Source organism: Phocoena phocoena, chromosome X (genome assembly GCF_963924675.1).
Source record: "Phocoena phocoena chromosome X, mPhoPho1.1, whole genome shotgun sequence".
NCBI lineage: Eukaryota > Metazoa > Chordata > Mammalia > Artiodactyla > Phocoenidae > Phocoena > Phocoena phocoena.
The window spans coordinates 32,721,361-32,740,860 of record NC_089240.1 but is presented as its reverse complement, the minus strand read 5'-3'; the positions used below and the strand labels follow the sequence as shown (position 1 = coordinate 32,740,860).

Genomic DNA, 19,500 nt, shown 5'->3' with positions numbered 1-19,500 from the left:
AGATACTTTTTAAGCCCCAGGAGAAAGGCAGGGCAAAGGATACTATTGCTGTTTCAGAGGGGAGGAATTTGAGGGTCAGATGTGGGTCTTTGCCAAGGGAGACTGGCAAGTGTATGGCAGAGCGGAATTCAAATTCAGGTCATCTGACTCCTCAGTTCAGGGTCCTCCTTCCTTGGGTTTGGGGGAGTCTGGCTGGGCTGGAGATGGAGGCAGCACGGTATGACACTTCCAAAACCTGCATTCCTTCTGCCTGCTCAACCATTTTATCCAACACTACGCAGTCATGGGAGTGGCACAGACATTTCCCTGACCGATATAATGAATTTTCCATCAGTGCATGTATAAGTTTTATTTTTTCCTTTCCGAGCCAGTTTATGTTGGCAGTTCATTCGCAGCCTGTTCCCCCTGCTCCAAGGGAAAAGTAAAAATCCTGCAGTTAAACAAAAATCTGATGAAAATACAAAATGAAACAGCAACAATGAGGTCTGTGTGCAGGTGTAGCTAGATTTATTGGGCGCCTGGCACAGCACAGACTTCGCAATCTTCCTCCACCAACTGGAGAACGATATAAAAATCACAGTTCTTCATTTAATGGAAAATTGCCTCCTAATCATCTTGAGACAAAGGCCTCACCCTATATAAAAACATTAAGAAAATAATTTCAGGAATTGTAACTAAATTCTTAGGTGCTTGAAGATTCTGTGGTGGTAGGAGAAGGAGTAGAGTAAAGGGCAATGAAACAACGAGAAACAAATACTGTCGCCAATGGGCAAAGGAGAAATCTGCATCTGTTCCCTGTCATTAATACGTGTATCTACTTGAGAAATTATTCTTTTGCCAGGATATCCACTCCATCAAGATGTTAATACAAATAGCATGAGACATGCAAAGATACTGAGCAAATACTGTTTAATTTTTGTGGGGGAGGCAGTCAATAACAGCAACAAAAATCCCTCCTACGAAACCAACCAAATGCCACTAAGGACCCATGATTTTCTTGCTGTCCACTGGAATAAGCAAGGTATTGTTTATTGTGCCTTCCTTCTCTGTCGCCTTCTGAGCTGTTCCTAAAGTCAAGATTGACTACATCCATTTTTTTTTCCCTTTTAAGGTAGTTGAAGAAGGTTAAGAAAAGCCTGTAAGAATCAGAAAACATGCTAAGTTCATCTTATTTTCAAAATTCAACAGCATGTTGCTACCTGTTACACAAGTTGTTGGTGCCTTCTCCCCCACCCCGGTTTTGGTGAGTAATGTTCTAACTTTACAGGTGATTTAGATAGATGTTAATGACTTTTTAAGACAGTTGCCCGTACACTGGGCTGATGTACACACACACATATGTGCATGTACATATATACATAAACACATGCCTACACACGTACATCTCCTCACATGAAGACCTCCACTAGTATTTTTCCCTCTTAACATATTTCCATTAGCAAAAATGAGCATGGATAATGAATTTATAGTAGGAAACAAAACTAATGAAAATCAAATCAGAGGATGTGAAGTGGTATGCTGTCAGAATCCAATAAGTCAAATGCACATTTATGTAGTGGTAAAGTGCTAGAAAGTTCTTTCATTAGTATTTTAAAAATGATTATAATAAAAAGAAGTGTGCAGTTTCACTTGATGGTGGTGACCACAGGCACCATAGCGATGGCACTGGCTGAGTTGGAGTTGATGATGTCCTCATACTCTGGGGGTGGATCTAAATGAGGTTCTGTTTCACTCCTCCGCAGGTTCACCTGACCAGTGGCTTCCTCGTAGGTCGGTGGGGGATCACAGTTGGACAGGCGAGTGGAGACGGAATCTGAGCGCCCAACTACATATTCCAGAAAGCCTGGCGACAATCCACTGCTATCAAAGACTTCATCTGGTGGAGGAGGCGGAGTGATGATATTGAGGTGCTGAGGGAAAGGAATATGGCCTTCAGTCACCGTCTGTCTGCGAGTTTTGTTTCTTAGGAAGCATCTCCAGATTAGGAAAATGACAAGGAGGATAATGAAGAGGCCAAAGATTAATGGAAAGGTAAGGTAAAACTGAAACCAGTCACTTCCTCTGTTACTCTCTCCTTGTTGTGCTTTTGTGTAAGTGTTCCAAAACTCCTTCTGAAAATACAAGACGAAGTGAATTGAAAATCAGTGTAATCAAAAGATAGGAGATAGCAAATGAACACATATCTGGGTTCTGTTAACATGATGAAGACAAAACCCAAAACCAGACTCGCTGGTTCAGATGACCTACAGCCTATATTTTCCCTGACAAGAAGTTACAAATCATGGTGCTCACTCCGGATCCTCCCCTACAACAGTCAGTCAGAACCCAAAGTCTTCAAGCCTTGGTGTTATTTGTATTTTCAGTTATGACATATTAGAAGGGGAAAAAAAGCATAAGGGATTTTCCTCTTTCCAAATATAGAACATAATCTTCCCTTTAAAATATAAGTTAAATACCATTTTCCATGTCCCGTTACGAGGTTCTCGTTCAGGCATCCCATCATCATTGTGCTATTTCTGGCTGTTGTAGGCTCTTAGTGTTCAAATGCTTCACAGATGAATGCCTTGTTTTCTTAATGGTTCTGTTTGGGATCCTCTTCTACCAGATATTCCTCCCCAGCCCCAAAGTACACAGCTCTAGTGCATCTAAGTAAGTCAGTCCCTAGCATATAAACATTCAATGAGTAGTAGTGATTATAATGAATTCTTGTATATCATAATCAAGCCTCTGCTTCAAATTGCCTGATTAATCTATATCCCAAACCTTGGTACAGACACCACCCCCAGTGCTATTGACTTTGTTTTCAAGGCTTAAACGTAGCCAATAATAGCTTTTTTCTTTTTTTAACAATATTTGCAGGCACTACAGGTCACTGATATTATTTAAATATCTGGCAGAAAGTAAGACGGTGGGCACTATAAAGCTGCTTGTTTTATAGTACTATATTTTATTAGTCATAAAGGCTTTTAAAATTCTCTGGGTGTAACAAATGACCCACAGTCATCAATGTTCCACCCCTGAACTCAGTCTCCTATAAGGTACATTATTATTCCAACATTCTGTGATTCTAAGATAAAATTTCAATGTTTTAAGAAATATGGTATTTACTAAAGGCTATGTACAGATGAAAATACACAAGGTGCACTATTAAAACAAGCCAAGAGTAGAGACAGTATAATCCCAAATCATACAGCATTTATTTTAGGACAATGCCCCAAACTGGAAATTATATTTTTATTAGTGAAACAATCACTTGATAATCACAAGTTGAAAACTCATGAAACACAGATACATGAAGTTTTTTTAAACAATAAAACTACACTATTATCTTTTTGCATAACTGTTACTTTTAGGATTGCCAACTTTACTACAGAAAATATATATTACATAAAAATTTACTAATACAGAAACATCTAAAAAAGAAAACCAATCATCTGCAATTAATTACATTGCAAACATATAATCACTATTAACATTTTTGGTTTACATCTACTCTCACTTCCAACTCACATTCGAATCCTTACACACATACACATTCTTTAGAAATCTGGAATCAAACTGTACTAAACCACAATAAACTTTTTAATAATGTACTTACAGAGACCTACCAAGTATCTGATTTGTAGTCGATTTTCTTTACCTATATAGATGAGGATCCCTCCTCTCTTCCTAATCTCTCAGATCACCATCTCCTTCCCCCGCCCCGCATTTAATCTTAACCACAAAACACAATAAGTATGTGATTTCAGATAATTATCTAATGTTAATCTTAGATAAACACAATAAAATGTGGCTTTTTAATCTTGTCCAGTCACTTTGGGATAATCAAGCATCAATGATGCACATGAAAATGACTTTTTTTTTCATGCTTGGCTTGTGTGATTCAATTTCTGAGGTTTCTTCGGCATGCTCAGAAATAAATCTACAGACTAGTAATTTATTTCTTTGGGAGAAAACAAACTTTAAAACAAAGTGACACTTGTATTTTCCAGGGTTAAAAATAAAGCTTAGGCAAAAATGGAATTACAACACCGATTTTTACTTTACCTATAGCAACTCAATTCTTAAGCCACACCCAATAATGAAGGTATAATTATCATCCCTCCTTGCAGATGAGGAAATGGAGGCTCAGAGATGTTACCGAATAATAAAACCAAGGTCATTTAACACACAAATGTTGAGGCTGGGATTTAGAATGCCACAGGCCTGGCGTCAGAGCAAACCAAAAAGCAGTCTGCCCTGATGTATAACGTATTTTAAACCTGGACACTTTCCTAGAAAATTCAATCTTCTCATCATGTTAAATGTGGAGCTGAAAGCAAGTAACACTGATCTGAATAAAAGGTACTGACAGATTTATTTCTTGGGAAACTAGCCTTACTTTGTCTTTGAGGCAAGAGAATTGGAGAAATAGTCACATGAAATCAAGTAAAATACTATAACTGTCCTTCAAACAAGTAAACCCAGTTTATGTGTTTCTGAGCTCTTTAGATTCTTCTCTGTCTCACTGAAAACAGCCAGAAGATATTCAGAAAGAGCAAATAAGTGATTTCAAGACTTGGTAAAAATCCTTAATCTTTACTGCAGAAGGTATTCATATGGATTAAGACTTGCCGACCAGGTGAGTGGCAAGCAGCCTGCTTTATGAAGAAGGTATTATTGATCTCCAATGTGAGGTAACAGGTTTTGTTGTTACTGGTGCTTCTGTTTTGTTTTGTTCCTTCTTTCCATGATTGCTTTTACTTTTGTCATTTCTTAACCCTGGTCTGGATCTTTCAGATTACATGTAAGGATCAAATTTAACTTGCATGGAAAATAATAATTTATAACTAAATATAATAATGATACACTATATTACAATGTGATATTATAACTAATAAAAATATAATATTAAAAAAAAGACTTGGTAAAACAGTGCTTTAGAGGGAATGAACATTCGTTTAATGAAGAAAAAATTTTAATGAAAAAGATTAAAGGGATTCAGTAGTTTTAGATAAGGCTAAAATGATACAGATAATAAATGTAATCGGAAGGGACCAGACAGGCCTGACAATCATTTCAGATAATGGAAAAACGCTTGCATCCCTGGGCTAAATCCCACTTGATGGCAGTGTATGATCCTTTTAATGTATTGTTGGATTCAGTTTGCCAGTATTTTGTTGAGGATTTTTGCATCTATGCTCATCAGTGACACTGGCCTGTAATTTTCTTTTTCTGTAGGATCTTCGTCTGGTTTTGCTATGAGGGTGACGGTGGCCTCATAGAATGAGTTTGGGAGTGTTCCTTCCTCTGCAATTTTTTGGAAGAGTTGGAGAAGGGTAGGTGTTAACTCTTCTCTAAATGTTTGATAGAACTTGACTGTGAAGCCATCTGGTCCTGGGCTTTTGTTTCTTGGGAGTTTTTAAATCACAGTTTCAATTTCAGTACTTATGATTGATCTGTTCGTATTTTCTACCTCTTCCTGGTTCAGTCATGGGAGATTGTGCCTTTCTAAGAATCTGTCCAACTTATTGGCACAGAGTTGCTTGTAGTAATCTTTCATGATCCTTTGTATTTCTGTGGCATGTGCTGTAACTTCTCCTTTTTCATTTCTAATTTTATTGATTTGAGCCCTCTCCCTTTTTTTCTTGATGAATCTGGCTAAAGGTTTGTCAGTTTTGTTTATCTTCTCAAAGAACCAGTTTTAGTTTCCTTGATCTTTTCTTGTTGTCTTCATCTCTATTTCATTTATTTCTATTCTGATCTTTATGATTTCTTTCCTTCTGCTAACTTTGGGTTTTGTTTCTTCTTTCTCTACTTGCTTTAGGTGTAAGGTTAGGTTGTTTATTCGAGATGTTTCCTGTTTCCTGAGGTAAGACTGTATTGCTGTAAACTTCCCTCTTAGAACTGCTCTTGCTGCGTCCCATAGGTTTTGGATGGTCATGCTTTCATTTTCGTTAGTCTCTAGGTATTGATTTCTTCAGTGATCCATTGGTTATTTAGTAGCATATTTTGTAGCCTCCACATGCTTGTGTTGTTTTACACATTTTTCCTTGTAGTTGATTTCTCATCTCATGGCATTGTGGTTGGAAAAATGCTTGATATGATTTCAATTTTCTTAATTGTAAACCAAGGTTTGCTTTGTGGCCCAGCATGTGCTCTGTTCTGGAGAATGTTCCATGTGCACTTGACAAGAATGTGTATTCTGCTGCTTTTGGATGGAATGCTCTATAAATTTCAGTTAAGTCCATCTGGTCTAGTGTGTCATTTAAGGCCTGTGTATGTCTATTGAGGAAAGTGGGGTGTTAAAGTCCCCCACTACTATTGTGTTACTGTCGATTTCCCCTTTTATGGCTGTTAGCATTTGCCTAATACATTGAGGTGCTCCTCTGTTGGGTGCATAAATAGTTACAATGGTTACATCTTCTTCTTGGATCGATCCCTTGATCATTATGTAGTGTCCTTCCTTGTCTCTTTAACATTCTTTATTTTAAAGTCTATTTTGTCTGATATCAGTATTGCTACTCCAGCTTTCTTTTGATTGATTTCCATTTGCATGGAATACCTTTTTCCATCCCCTTTCAGTCTGTATGTGTCTCATAGGTCTGAGGTGGGGCTCTTGTAGACAGCATATATGCGGGTCTTGTTTTTGGATCCATTCAGCTAGTCTGTGTCTTTTGGTTGGAGCATTTAGTCCTTTACATTTAAGGTAATTATCAATATGTATGTTCTTATTGCCATTTTGTTTTGGATTTTGTGGTGAAGGTCTTTTTTCTTCCCTTCCTCTTTTGGTCTCTCCTCTTGTGATTTGATGACTATCCATCTATCTTCAGTGTTGTGTTAGGATTCCTTTTTCTTTTTGTGTGTGTGTGTGTATCTATCTATTGTACATTTTTGGTTTGTAGTTCCCATGAGGTTTTTGATATAGCAGTCTATATATAAACAAGATTGTTTTAAAAGTTACTGCTCTTTAATTTCCGATGCATTTCCAATATCCTGCATTTGTACTCTCCTCTTCTCATGATTGCTGGTTGAGAGACAGCCAAGAGCTATAGAGCAGGGTTGAATGATAAGGTTCATCTCCTACATGAGGCTACTCCTTCAAGACAGAGAGGTGGTTGTTTCATCTACTATATAGAAACCAATACAAAGAGTCAAGGAAAGTGAAGAAACAGAGGAATATGTTGCACATGAAACAAGGTAAAAACCTCAGAAAAAAATCCTTAATGAAACTGAGGTAAGTGACTTAGTTATCTGATAAAGAGTTCAAAATAAATAATAATGGTCATAAAGATGTTGCTGTACTCAGGAACATCAGGAAAGGAATGGATAAACTCAGTGATAACTTCAAAAGGAAGTCACAAAGCTGAAGGATACAATAACTGTACTGAAGAATACACTAGTGGGGTTCAACGGCAGACTAGATGAAGCAAAAAAGGTCAGTGAACTCGAAGACAGGGCAGTGGAACTCACCCAGTCAGAGCAGAAAAAAAAAAAAAAGAATGATGATAGCTTAAGGGACTGTGGGGACAACATCAAGCTGACTTAACATTCACATTTTAGGGAGGTGCCAGGAGGCGGAGAGAGGAGAGAGAAAGGGACAGAAAGATATTTTGAAGAAATAATGGCTCAAACTTCCCTAACCTGGGGAAGGAAACAGACATCTAGATTGGGAAGCCTAGGGAGTTCCAAACTAACGAGATGAACCCAAAGAGACACACACCAAGACACATTATAATTAAAAGTTAAGGAGAGACTTACTTACTTCTAAGAGCAGCAAGAGAAAACCAATTTGTAGCATACAAGGGAACCCCTGTAAGACCATCATCAGTAGGTTTTTTAGGCGAAATGCTGCAGGCCAGAGGGAGTGGCATGATATAGTCAAAGTGCTGAAAGAAAAACTTCCAACCAAGAATACGCTCCCCATCTAAGTATTGCTAGTTAGTTGGAGACAGAAAGAGTTTTCTGGACAAGCAAAAGGTAAAGGAGTTCATGTTGTTAAAGGAATTTTAAGCTGAACAAAAAGGGGTACTAGTAACAAGAAGACATATGAAAGGATAAAGCTCACTGGTAAAGATATAGTAAAATGGTGGATTAAAGCGAGTATGAATGTTAAAGGACAAAAGTAGTAAAAATAACTAACTACAGACATAGTTGACCCTTGAACAACACGGGTTAAGTGTGCTGACCCTCCACCCACTTGAAAATTCGCATATACCACTTCCACATCTGTGGAGTCAACCAACTGTACATTGTGTAGTACTACAGTATATATTTTGTAGTACTGTAGTACATATTTAGTGAAAACAAATCCATGTGTAAGTGGACCTGGGCAGTTCAAACCCATGTTAGTCAAGGGTCAACGGTATGTAAGCGATATACAAGATAAAGAGATGTAAAATGTGATATGAAAAACATAACGTGGCAGGGGGAGGAGTAAGAATGTAGAACTTCAGAATGTGTTCAAAGTTAAAATATATAGACTGTTAAGTTGTTACAAGTTGCTATATGTAAGCCTCATGGTAGACACAAAGCAAAAACCCTATAGTAGACACACAAGCTAAAGCAAAAGAAATCTAAGCATACTACTAAAAATCATCAAATCACAAAGGAAAAGAACAGAAGAAATGAGAACTATAAAATGGTAAGAAAAGAATTAACAAAACAGCAGTAAGTATATACCTATAATTCATTACTTTAAATGTAAATGAACTAATAAAGTCTGTAATCAAAAGGCATTAAAAAAAAGACGACCTATCTATATGCTGCCTTCAAGAGACTCACCTTGCATGTAAGGACACAGAGACTGAAAGTGAAGGGATGGAAAAAGATACTCCATGCAAACAGGAACCAAAAGAAAGCTGGAGTAGCTATACTTAACACCAGACAAAATAGACTTTAAGAGAGAAAGAAGGGCATTACATAAAGGGGTCAGTCCAACAGGAGTATGTACCATTTGTAAACATTTAGGCACCCAACATAGGAGCACCTCAATATATAAAGCAAAGATTAACAGCCCTAAAGGGAGAAAATAGCAGTACAATGATAGTAGGGGACTTTTATACCTCACTTTCATCAGTGGATAGGTCAACCAGACAGAACATCAATAAGGAAACATCAGCCTTAAATGAGTGATACATTTGAACAGATGGACTTGAGTTGAGAGAGAGACACAGATCATTCCATCCAAAAGCAATGGAATACACATTCTTGTTAAGTGCACATATAATTTCTTCCAGAATAGTTCATATGTTAGGACACAAAACAAACCTTAATGTATTAAGAAGACTGAAAGCTGCTATCAAGCATCTTTTCCAACCACAGTGGGATGAAACTAGAAGTCCGTTACAAGAAGAAGACTGGAAAATTCAGAAATTAAACAACATGTGAACAACCCATGGGTCAACGAAGAAATCACAGAGAAAAAAAATTCCTGGGACAAATGAAATGGTAATAAAACATACCAAAACATACGGGATGCAGCAAAAGCAGTTCTAAAGGGAAGTTCATTGCAATAAATTCCTACATCAAGAAACAAAAATTGTAAAAAACCTAATTTTATACCTCAGTGAACTCGAAAAAGAAGGAAAAGCGAAGGCCAAAGTTAGTAGAAGGAAGGAAATAACAAAGATCAGAGTGGAAATATATGAACTAACTAGGGACTAAAAAGACAATAGAAAAATCAGTGAAACTGAGAGCTGGTTCTTTGAAAAGCTAAACAAAGTTGACAAGCCTTTAGACTCACCAAGAAAAAGGGAGGACTAAAATAAAATCAGAAATGAAACAGGACACATAACAACTGACACCACAGAAACACAAAGTATGTAAGAGACTACTATGAACAATACCTGCCAACAAATTTGACAACCTAGAAGAAATGGATAAATTCCTAGAAATGTACAAACACCAAGACAGGATCATAAAGAAATAGAAAATCTGAACAGACCAATTACCAGTAATTAAATTAGAGATTATTAAACAAAAAACCTGCCAGCAAAAGACAAGGACCAGACAGTTTCACTGGTGAAATATACAACACATTCAAAGAAGAGTTAGTACCAATCCTTCTCAAAGGCTTCCAAAAAAAGGAGAGGGAACACTTTCAAACTCATTTTACAAGGTGAGCATAACCCTGACTCCAAAACCAGACGAGGATGCTACAAGAAAGTTACAGGCCAATATCCCTGATGAACACAGATGCAAAACTCCTCAACAAAATACGAGCAGACTGATTTCAATAATATATGAAAAGGATCACACACCATGACCTAACCAACTCAGGTGGGTAACCCCATCTGAGAAAGGGCACTGCTTACCTGAGGTCTGTTGAGCTGCTGTGTGCTTTCACATACTGCCTCTGCTGCATGTTGCTTGCATATCATGGCTGCTATAATAACTCAACAGTATACCCAGAGCAGTGTGATCAAGGGCATGTGGTCTAATCAGGTGATTAGAGCACTAATTGTAGAGGCTTTAATTGACTATGAATGTGTGTGAGGGTACTCCACACCTCAAGGCCAAGGAGAACTTAGGAAGGTGGACTGGATCACCAGGCTATTGTCACTGACCAAGGAGAGGCTCTGGGTTAAAGGCAGGATGAAAGGATTCCTATAGGTAAGGAAGATAGGAGACTTCTGAAAATTGAGTTGGTGGGTCACGCTTGGACTGTGAGCCTTAACCCAGAACAGTGAAATAGCCTCCTGACTGACAGGAAACTGATGGCACCACAAAAGGGAAAATACAACAGAGGCCTACAGTCTCTGTGTCACTGCTTCACTCACTACCTATTGCTCTTCGCCTCCCAGACCTGATGAGATAATCATCCCGGCCATGGTGTTGCTAAACAATTAATGGACAAATATTTATAGATGCCCTGTCCTGAGCACCTGGTGCCAGCACCTCCTAACAACTCTAAGGAGGTGTACCAGCTCCTTGATAAAGGTAAAACCCCATGGAAGCTTCCAGGGCATTACTCAGTGCCAGCACACCAACACGCCAAGACTGTGGTATTATGCTCCAGAGGCTCAGAGGCTTTTTCCAAAGACCTTGCGCACATCATGCTAGTGGAGGCACACCCTGAAAAGGAAAGCAGCTGCCCACAAAAAGGGCTCACAGTGATGTCATTCAAAATTTTCCAATAATAATACTTAAGATTGAGGCAATAGGAAAAAATCAAGAAGTGCAACAGAAACAGATCAGAAACTATACCTTAACTAAATTCAAACCTTTCCTAAAGATTTTGTGCAGGAGGAAGAAGAAGGGGAAGCTAACTGGCCATTGCAGGTTTTCGTGTTTTTCTGGGGCGGCGGGGGGAACAAACTCTGAATTGCTACTCATGGCTACCAAAACGTGTTAACTGGTTGGTATCTCTGAAGATCCTAAAATCTATAACCTGCCCCTCTCCTGTATGATACCACAGATCCTGAGCCCCTCAGCTTTCCCCTGAATGAGGCAGAATGGAGAAACATGCCTCATGAGACATTCCTGCCACCAGAAGAAAAGCTGACGAGCTTATTGGGGCCTCCGTTGAGGAGGAGGAGGGAGAAGAGAAGGCAAAGGTTCCTAGAGCCACCGATACCTGTACCAGAGCCGTCCCTCTCCTTACAGTGAATGGAAAACATTAAGACGAGAACCATCTCCTGCTGCCCAAAATTGGCACAGTCCAATGGGTTGATGGTTTCCATGACCACAGTGACCCAAATGACCCCTTCTTCATTTCCAACCCTGAATGGGCCCCCTTGGACCCTGAGTCCAGAGAATTCTTTTTACAGGGTGTATTCTCCTAATTACTGGGGTGTGTGTGCCACTACCTTTTATTGGGATTCCTGAAATGATCCAAAGGGCACTAAAACTCCTAGGAGAAAACTTACAATCTTTCTCTGTCCCTTGAAGATGCAAATCCTTGAAGATGTAAATCTTAGCTCCTGGGGAGATTATGTTTCAAAGACATGGTAACTAAAACACTGCTCATAATCACCTAAGACTGAAGAAAAAGAGGGTGGGGGGGATGTTTTTAATAATGCAACTGCCTTCAAAGCTCCGTTGCACAAAATCTACTCCATAGCCTCCATAATATTACTTGTCAAGGACAAATACAAATCTTTAAAGTCTTCTCCGAAAATATTAGTAAAAAGCTTTAGCCACTGGAGCAGGTAATCCTAACTTGTTCCATCTGCCAGACACAATTTGGATTCAATCATTATTTATACACAAGTGAGTTTTGTATTGTTGTATCTTATTCATGGCTAAAATTTGGAATGGAAGCTATAAGGTCTCTGTGGGTCAATGTATGTCTATGGATGCATGTTATGTATATGTGACCTTTTATCTACCTCTGGGTTATATTGCCAAAATTAATTTGTTTAAAAAAATCTCTATAACATCACCTCACACTGGTCAGAATGACCATCAAAAATTGTACCAACAGAAAAGACGAACCACGATGGCGGAGTAGAAGGACGTGCTCTCACTCCCTCCTGTGAGAACGCCAGAGTCATGGCTAGCTGCTGGACAATCATCAACAGGAGGACACCGGAGCCCACCAGAAAGGGTACCCCACATCCACAGACAAAGGAGAAGCCACAGTGAGACGGTAGGAGGGGCACAATCACAGTAAAATCAAATCCCGTAACTGCTGGGTGGGTGACTCACAGACTGGAGAACACTTATGCCACAGAAGTTCACCCACTGGAGTGAAGGTTCTGAGACCCACGTCAGGCTTCCCAACCTGAGGGTCCGGCAACAGGAAGAGGAATTCCTAGAGAATCAGACTTTGAAGTCTAGTGGGATTTGATTGCAGGACTTCAACAGGACTGGAGGAAACAGAGACTCCACTCTTGAAGGGCACACACAAAGTAGTGTGCACATTGGGACCCAAGGGAAGGAGCAGTGACCCCATAGGAGACTGAACCTGACCTACCTGCTAGTGTTGGAGGGTCTCCTGCAGAGGCAGGGTGGCTGTGGCTCACCGTGGGGACAAGGACACTGGCAGCAGAAGTTCTGGGAAGTGCTCCTTGCAATGAGCCCTCCGGGAGTCTGCCATTGGCCCCACCAAAGAGCCCAGGTAGGCTCCAGTATTGGCTCGCCTCAGGCCAAACAACCAACAGGGAGGGAACCCAGCCCCACCCATCAGCAGACAAGCCGATTAAAGTTTTACTGAGCTCTGCCCACCAGAGCAACACTCAGCTCTACCCACCACCAGTCCCTCCCATCAGGAAACGTACACAAGCCTCTTAGATAGCCTCACCCACCAGAGGGCAGACAGCAGAAGCAAGAAGAACTACAATCCTGCAGCCTGTGGAACAAAAACCACATTCACAGAAAGACAGACAAGATGAAAAGGCAGAGGACTATGTACCAGATGAAGAAACAAGAGAAAACCCCAGAAAAACAACTGAATGAAGTGGAGATAGGCAACCTTCCAGAAAAAGAATTCAGAATAATGATAGTGAAGATGATCCAGGACCTTGGAAAAAGAATGGAGGCAAAGATCGAGAAGATGCAAGAAATGTTTAACAAAGACCTACAAGAATCAAAGCACAGACAAACAGAGATGAACAATACAATAAGTGAAATGAAAACTACACTAGAAAGAATCAATAGCAAAATAACTGAGGCAGAAGAACGGATAAGTGACCTGGAAGACAGAATGGTGGAATTCACAGCTGCAGAAAAGAATAAAGACTGAAAAGAAATGATCCCACATGCCGTGGAGCAACTAAGCCCGTGCACCACAACTATTGAGCCTGCGCTCTAGAGCCCGCGAGCCACAACTGCTGAAGCCCGTGCGCCCTAGAGCCCGTGCTCCGCAACAAGAGAAGCCACCGCGATGAGAAGCCCGCTCACCGCAACGAAGGGTAGCCCTCGCTCGCCGCAACTAGAGAAAGCCCGTGCACAGAAACGAAGACCCAACGCAGCCAAAAAATTTAAAAAAATGTAGATTCTGATTCAGTAAGTCTGGGGTAGTTCTTAAGACTACTGAGTTCCTAACAGGCTCTCAGGTGAGGTTGCTGCTGCTGCTCTACAGACCACACTTTAAGTAGCAAGGTGCTCATGCTGGTTTGACTGCCTGGGATGCCTAGGTCCAGCCCCCAGAGACTGGTATAAGTGGTCTGGGATGTACCCTGGAGGTAATTCTAACGTGCAACAAAGCTTGAGAACCCCCATGGCGAAGTGTGTGGTTATTTATCAATTTTAGTTATTATTTTGTTAGTAGCTCTAATGTGATCCTGTTTGCCTACTCCTCAGCCCCCCATTTGTGCCCACCCATTCCTCTCCTTTCCAGATCCCAACCTCCAGATGACAGGGGGATTACGATTAACGATTAGCACTTCATCCTTTTGCTCTTTTCCATCTCTGAGAACTGAGAGGTAGTTCATGATGGAAAACACAGACTTGGGCAACCTGGAATTGGGAAGAATAAGCAAAAAGTGTTCTACGGGGTGATTTAAAAGGGAAGCTCATTGAGACAGAATGGGGAGGATTACCAGGGAAAACTGTCATAGCAAAATTCGCTTGTAGTCTTGGGCCTGAGTTTGGGTTAGTGAAAATAGCGATCTACCCTCCTGAATCCTGGCAACACCTGGCAACTAAGCAGCTACAAAGAGTTTTTCCTTCTAAATATGCAGGGTAACGAATGTTGGTCAAAATGCAAGAGACCCACCAGTGGCAAAGTACAGACATGAAATCCTCTCCCCAAAGCATAAACAGCACAAAAAAACTTAGAAGTGGGTGGACAATGAGGGTGGTGATGATAAACGATGACTAACACATAATGTACCTACTATATACCAGACACTGTTCAAAATGATTTACATATAGCTCATTTAATTGCAAAAACCCAATGGGATTGACACTTTTATTATCTCTATTTTACGTGTGAGGAAACTGAGGCACAGAGAAGTTAAATAACTTGGCCAAGTTCACCCAAGATAAGTAAGTGGATAAACTGGGATTTGAAGCCAGGTAATCTGAGCTTAAGAAATCAGTACAGCAAACTGCCTCTCCAAGTCAGGAAAATAAGAATCCTCAGTCAATTTACAGTTATAAACACAGCTGCTTACACTGTGCTTCCTCATATCTAGAGGAGTACAGTTACTAGGTAGGATCTGAGTGGAGGTCAGAGAGAGGAGGGGTCCTTCAAGCAAGCAGAGAAAGAAAGAAAGTAAAAACTTTGACCAACTTTGACTAAGAAGAGGTAAATGCCAATAGCATTTTCTGGAAACTGAACTCACAGGGCCATAATTTTCATTTTTTAAAAAAGTGTTAAAATGCAGTGATGAATTGTGGATGGTAATTACTATGTTATTCACGTTTTATTAGATGTTCAAAGCAATCTGCTAGCTTTAAAAAGACTCACTATTCCTGTAACCTTGAATACGGCATACAAAAATCTGTAATTTTCAACTTTTATCTTTGTAACACACAGGCGGCTCAGAAGAAACAAAATATTTTGAGAATTTTTTCCCCAGACATGGACAACCTTAGACTTTACATGGGTACAGATTTCATCTGGTCAAACACAGTGGACTGAGTGAGAGACTGAGGTTTTTTAAAGGGAACAGAAAAAAAAAAGACATATGGAAAAAGGAGATCATTTCCTTGGGGAATCTTCTTTTAACTAGGAAACAATTTCTTTCTATCCATAGCCCTGAAGACAACGTAAAGAGCTAACTCTTTTTCACATCCTGAAAGGAGAAACCAGAAGCCAGGCTGATTTGGAGCCACTGGGTGTGGACACAGGTGGTCACAGTCTGGAATGAGGTAATGGTCCAGGTGGGGCCAGCAGCTCTCTAATGTTAGCTGCCCTGGGTGTGTGGCAGGTTGCGCCATACTCTCTCTCCACTCTCTTTCTGGTAAGCTGCTCCAGTACCTTGACCTCAACGTCATCTGTAGCTGATGCCTCCTATATGTATATTTCAAAACAAGACCTCCTCCTGAGCTCCAGATTCATTTTTCTGGCTACCTGCGTGACAATTCCACTTGGATGTCTAAAATATGCATCTCAGATTTTGTTTAGATGACATACCTTCCCCACCCTTCCACCTCCAATGTATCCCCAGCAAAAGTCCCCAGATTAATAAACAGCACTACCATCAACCCAGGTGCTCAAGTCCAAATCTCTGAATCTAGATTTTCTCCATTCTTATTTCTCACTTTCAAATCCATGAACAAATCCTATCAGCTTATCCAAAATCCATGTGAATCTGTCTATATCTCATTTCCTTAGCCACCCCTGTCGTTCCAACTACCATGGTCTTTCACCTGGACCTCTGCAATACCTCTTACCTGGTCCTCTTGCTTCAACTCTTCCCCAAACCCAACATCCTTCAGAACAGCCAGAATCATTTGCCTGCTTAAACCCCTTTACAGCCTTGCCGTTGCACTTGGAATATAATTTGGACTACTCTAATACTGCTTACAAGACCCTGCATCTCCACCTTACCTTGTACAACTCTACCTCAATTCATTATGGTTCAGTGACATACACCTCCTCCTTTCTGATACCCTAACACCTAAAATGCCTTCCCTTGGCTATTATATGCTGACTCTCACTTATCCTTTGGCCTTCAATATAACATCAACCCACAGAAGTATCCCTGATCACCTTATTCAAAATAATAATAATGTCTCCTCCAGCAATAGCTATTCTCTACCACAGTAAACTAAATACTTATCTATGGTTTTAATCCCAATTGAAATTAATCATATTTATTTACTTATTTATTTTTAGGCTTTAAGTTCCTTTAAGACAAGGGCCTTTGTCTGACCATGCTATATCCTCATTGATGAGTATAGTGCGTGATACACAGTAGGCATGCAATAAATACTTGTTAAATGAACAATGAACGAAAAGAAATGAATGAAATTAGGGCAATTACATTCTCACTCGATATCATATACAATTAGAAATTAGCAAAAAGTGGTAATCCCAACATCTGTTTTAAATTTTATAAGTAAGCATCTTTCTAAATTTCTTGAGTTAAAGGGAAAATAAAATTTGATATTCTAAGTTATTTAGAAACTAAAAGCAGTAAGAGAATTACATATTAAAATATGTTAGGATGGCCAAAATGGTATGTAATGGCAATTAATAGCTTGAAATCTAAGGAAGAATCTTGATAGATTACTAAGTATAATAAGTAAGATTATCTATTTTTACTTCTCATTTATTCAACAGATATATTTACAAGGCATCTATTACAAGTGATTTATTATTGTGGTAGAAAACATGTAACACAATATCTACCCTCTTAATTAAAATTTAAGTGTACAATACAGTATCTTTAACTATAATCCCAATATTGTGTAGCACGATATCTAGAACTTTTTTGTGCATAACTGAAAGTCTATACACATTGAACAGCAAATTCCCAGTTTTCCCTGCCCCCCAGCACCTGGAAATCTCCATCCAACCCTCTTTTTATGAGCCTGATTACTTTGTATATCTTCTATTAGTGGAATAATGCAGTATGTATCCTTCTGTGATTGGCTTATTTCACTTACCATAGTGTCCTCAAGGTTCATACATATTGCAGCATATGAGAGGATTTCTTTCTTTCCTATTTGTATTTTCTTCACTGCTTCTTCTTTATGCATTCATTGGAGTCCTTTGTGGTTCCATGTGAATTTTTTTTTAATAAATTTATTTACTTATTTATGGCTGTGTTGGGTCTTCCTTGCTGTGCGTGGGCTTTCTCTAGTTGCGGTGAGCAGGGGCCACTCCTCTTTGCGGTGCACGGGCTTCTCATTGCGGTGGCTTCTCCTGTTGCAGAGCACAGGCTCTAGGCGTGCGGGCTTCAGTAGTTGTGGCACGTGGGCTCAGTAGCTGTGGCTCGCGGGCTCCAGAGCGCAGGCTCAGTAGCTGTGGTGCATGGGCTTAGTTGCTCCGCAGCATGTGAGATCCTCCCGGACCAGGACCTGAACCTGTGTCCCCTGCACTGGCAGGTGGGTTCCCAACCACTGCACCACCAGGGAAGCCCCCATGTGAATTTAAGAAAAAATAATACTAATCCTTCTCAAACTCTTCCAAGAAACTGAAGAGGAGGAAACACTTCTAAACTCATTTTATGTGGCCAGTATTACACTACCTCTAAAGTCAGAAAAGGAAATTACAAGAAAAGGAAACTACAGGCCGATATCTCTGATGAATATAGATGCAAAAAACCTCAGCAAAATACTAGGCAAACAAAATTCAACAGCACATTAAAGGGATCATATATCATGACCAAGTGGGATTTATCCCTGGGATACAAGGATAGTTGAATGTATGAAAATCAATCAACGTGACACAAAACATTGCTGAAAGAAATTTAAAAAGAAACAAATAAAAGACATACCATTTCATGGATTAGAAGACTTAATATTGTTAAAATATCCATACTACCCAAAGCAATCCACAGATTCAATGCAATCCCTATCAAAATCCCAAAGGCATTTTTTTCACAGAAATAAACGTATCTATCTTAACAAAAAGAAAGCAAATCCAGGTAATGTTAATGGGAATTCTACTAAACCTCCTAAGAACAAAACACCTATGACACGAAAACTCTTCCAGAGCATATAAAAATGGAGAAAACGTCCCAATTTGTTTTACAAGGGCAGAATGATCCTAACACCAAAGCAGGACAGGGATGTTACTCACACATATTTTTTAAAAATCTACATGTTAAAGTATGAACACAGATGAAAAATCATAAGTAGAAATATTAGCAAGAGTAACGTCAGCATCATGGTGAAATGAGAGATTTATTGTTTTCGTCCCCCCTCAACAACAATTTGGCATCCATTCATGGACAACAGTGCCTTTGTGGGAGCTGTGGGATGATGCAGCTCCATATGCTAAATGTCCCAGAAGGAGTCTCAACCACCCACACACTGGGTAAAGGGCCTATTGACTTGGTCCCATGTATGGCTCCTGGGGTAGCCTGTGAACCAGTTCCAGCTTCTCTTGGCCACAGTCCAGGAGCCCCTGGAAAACACTGTCTTAGACAATCACCCACAGATGTGAGAACCTTTGTGGAAGTCCAGGTTTCCAGAGGAAAAGTTCCAACACACCATTGGAAAAAATAATACAAATTTCAGACACATTGGAGAGGAATACTGAATTGTGAGCTTCATGACTGGGGGTCAAGAAGAAGCTGAGAGAGTGGCAGATAGGCCTCTTAGAGGGCATTAAAGGGACATGGATCCTAATAATTGTGTCTTGGACTCCATCAAGAAGCCTGCCCACAAACACTGGTTAGGCCTTGCTCATGGATGACCCCAATTGACCTGTGGGTACCCTCAGTACTCAGCATGCCTCCTCTACACACACACCCCCCCACACTTTGGTCAGCTCCCTGTGTGTGCTCCCAGTGGTGGTGGCAGGGTGAGCTTTGGAAAATGGCTAGTGAGCACGTGCAGAAAATCGCCCAAATCTGCAGGCTAGGGAAACACCACAAACTTGAGATTTAGTGCCACTTTTTTGAAAACAAAAGTGAGACTGTCATCACCTGTACTGGTGCAGCGCAAGAACAAGAG

At 40.0% G+C, this 19,500-nt stretch overlaps 1 protein-coding gene across 1 annotated transcript in view; it reads right to left on the bottom strand.

Annotated features, from left to right (window-relative positions):
* Positions 1-1,625: 1,625 nt before the first annotated feature.
* The window catches only part of PRRG1 (proline rich and Gla domain 1), a 122,968-nt gene continuing 105,093 nt past the window's right edge, over positions 1,626-19,500 (bottom strand). The window contains exon 4 of the mRNA XM_065900148.1: positions 1,626-2,111. Coding sequence (XP_065756220.1) covers positions 1,626-2,111 — 486 coding nt within the window. The remainder of the gene's footprint in view (positions 2,112-19,500) is intronic.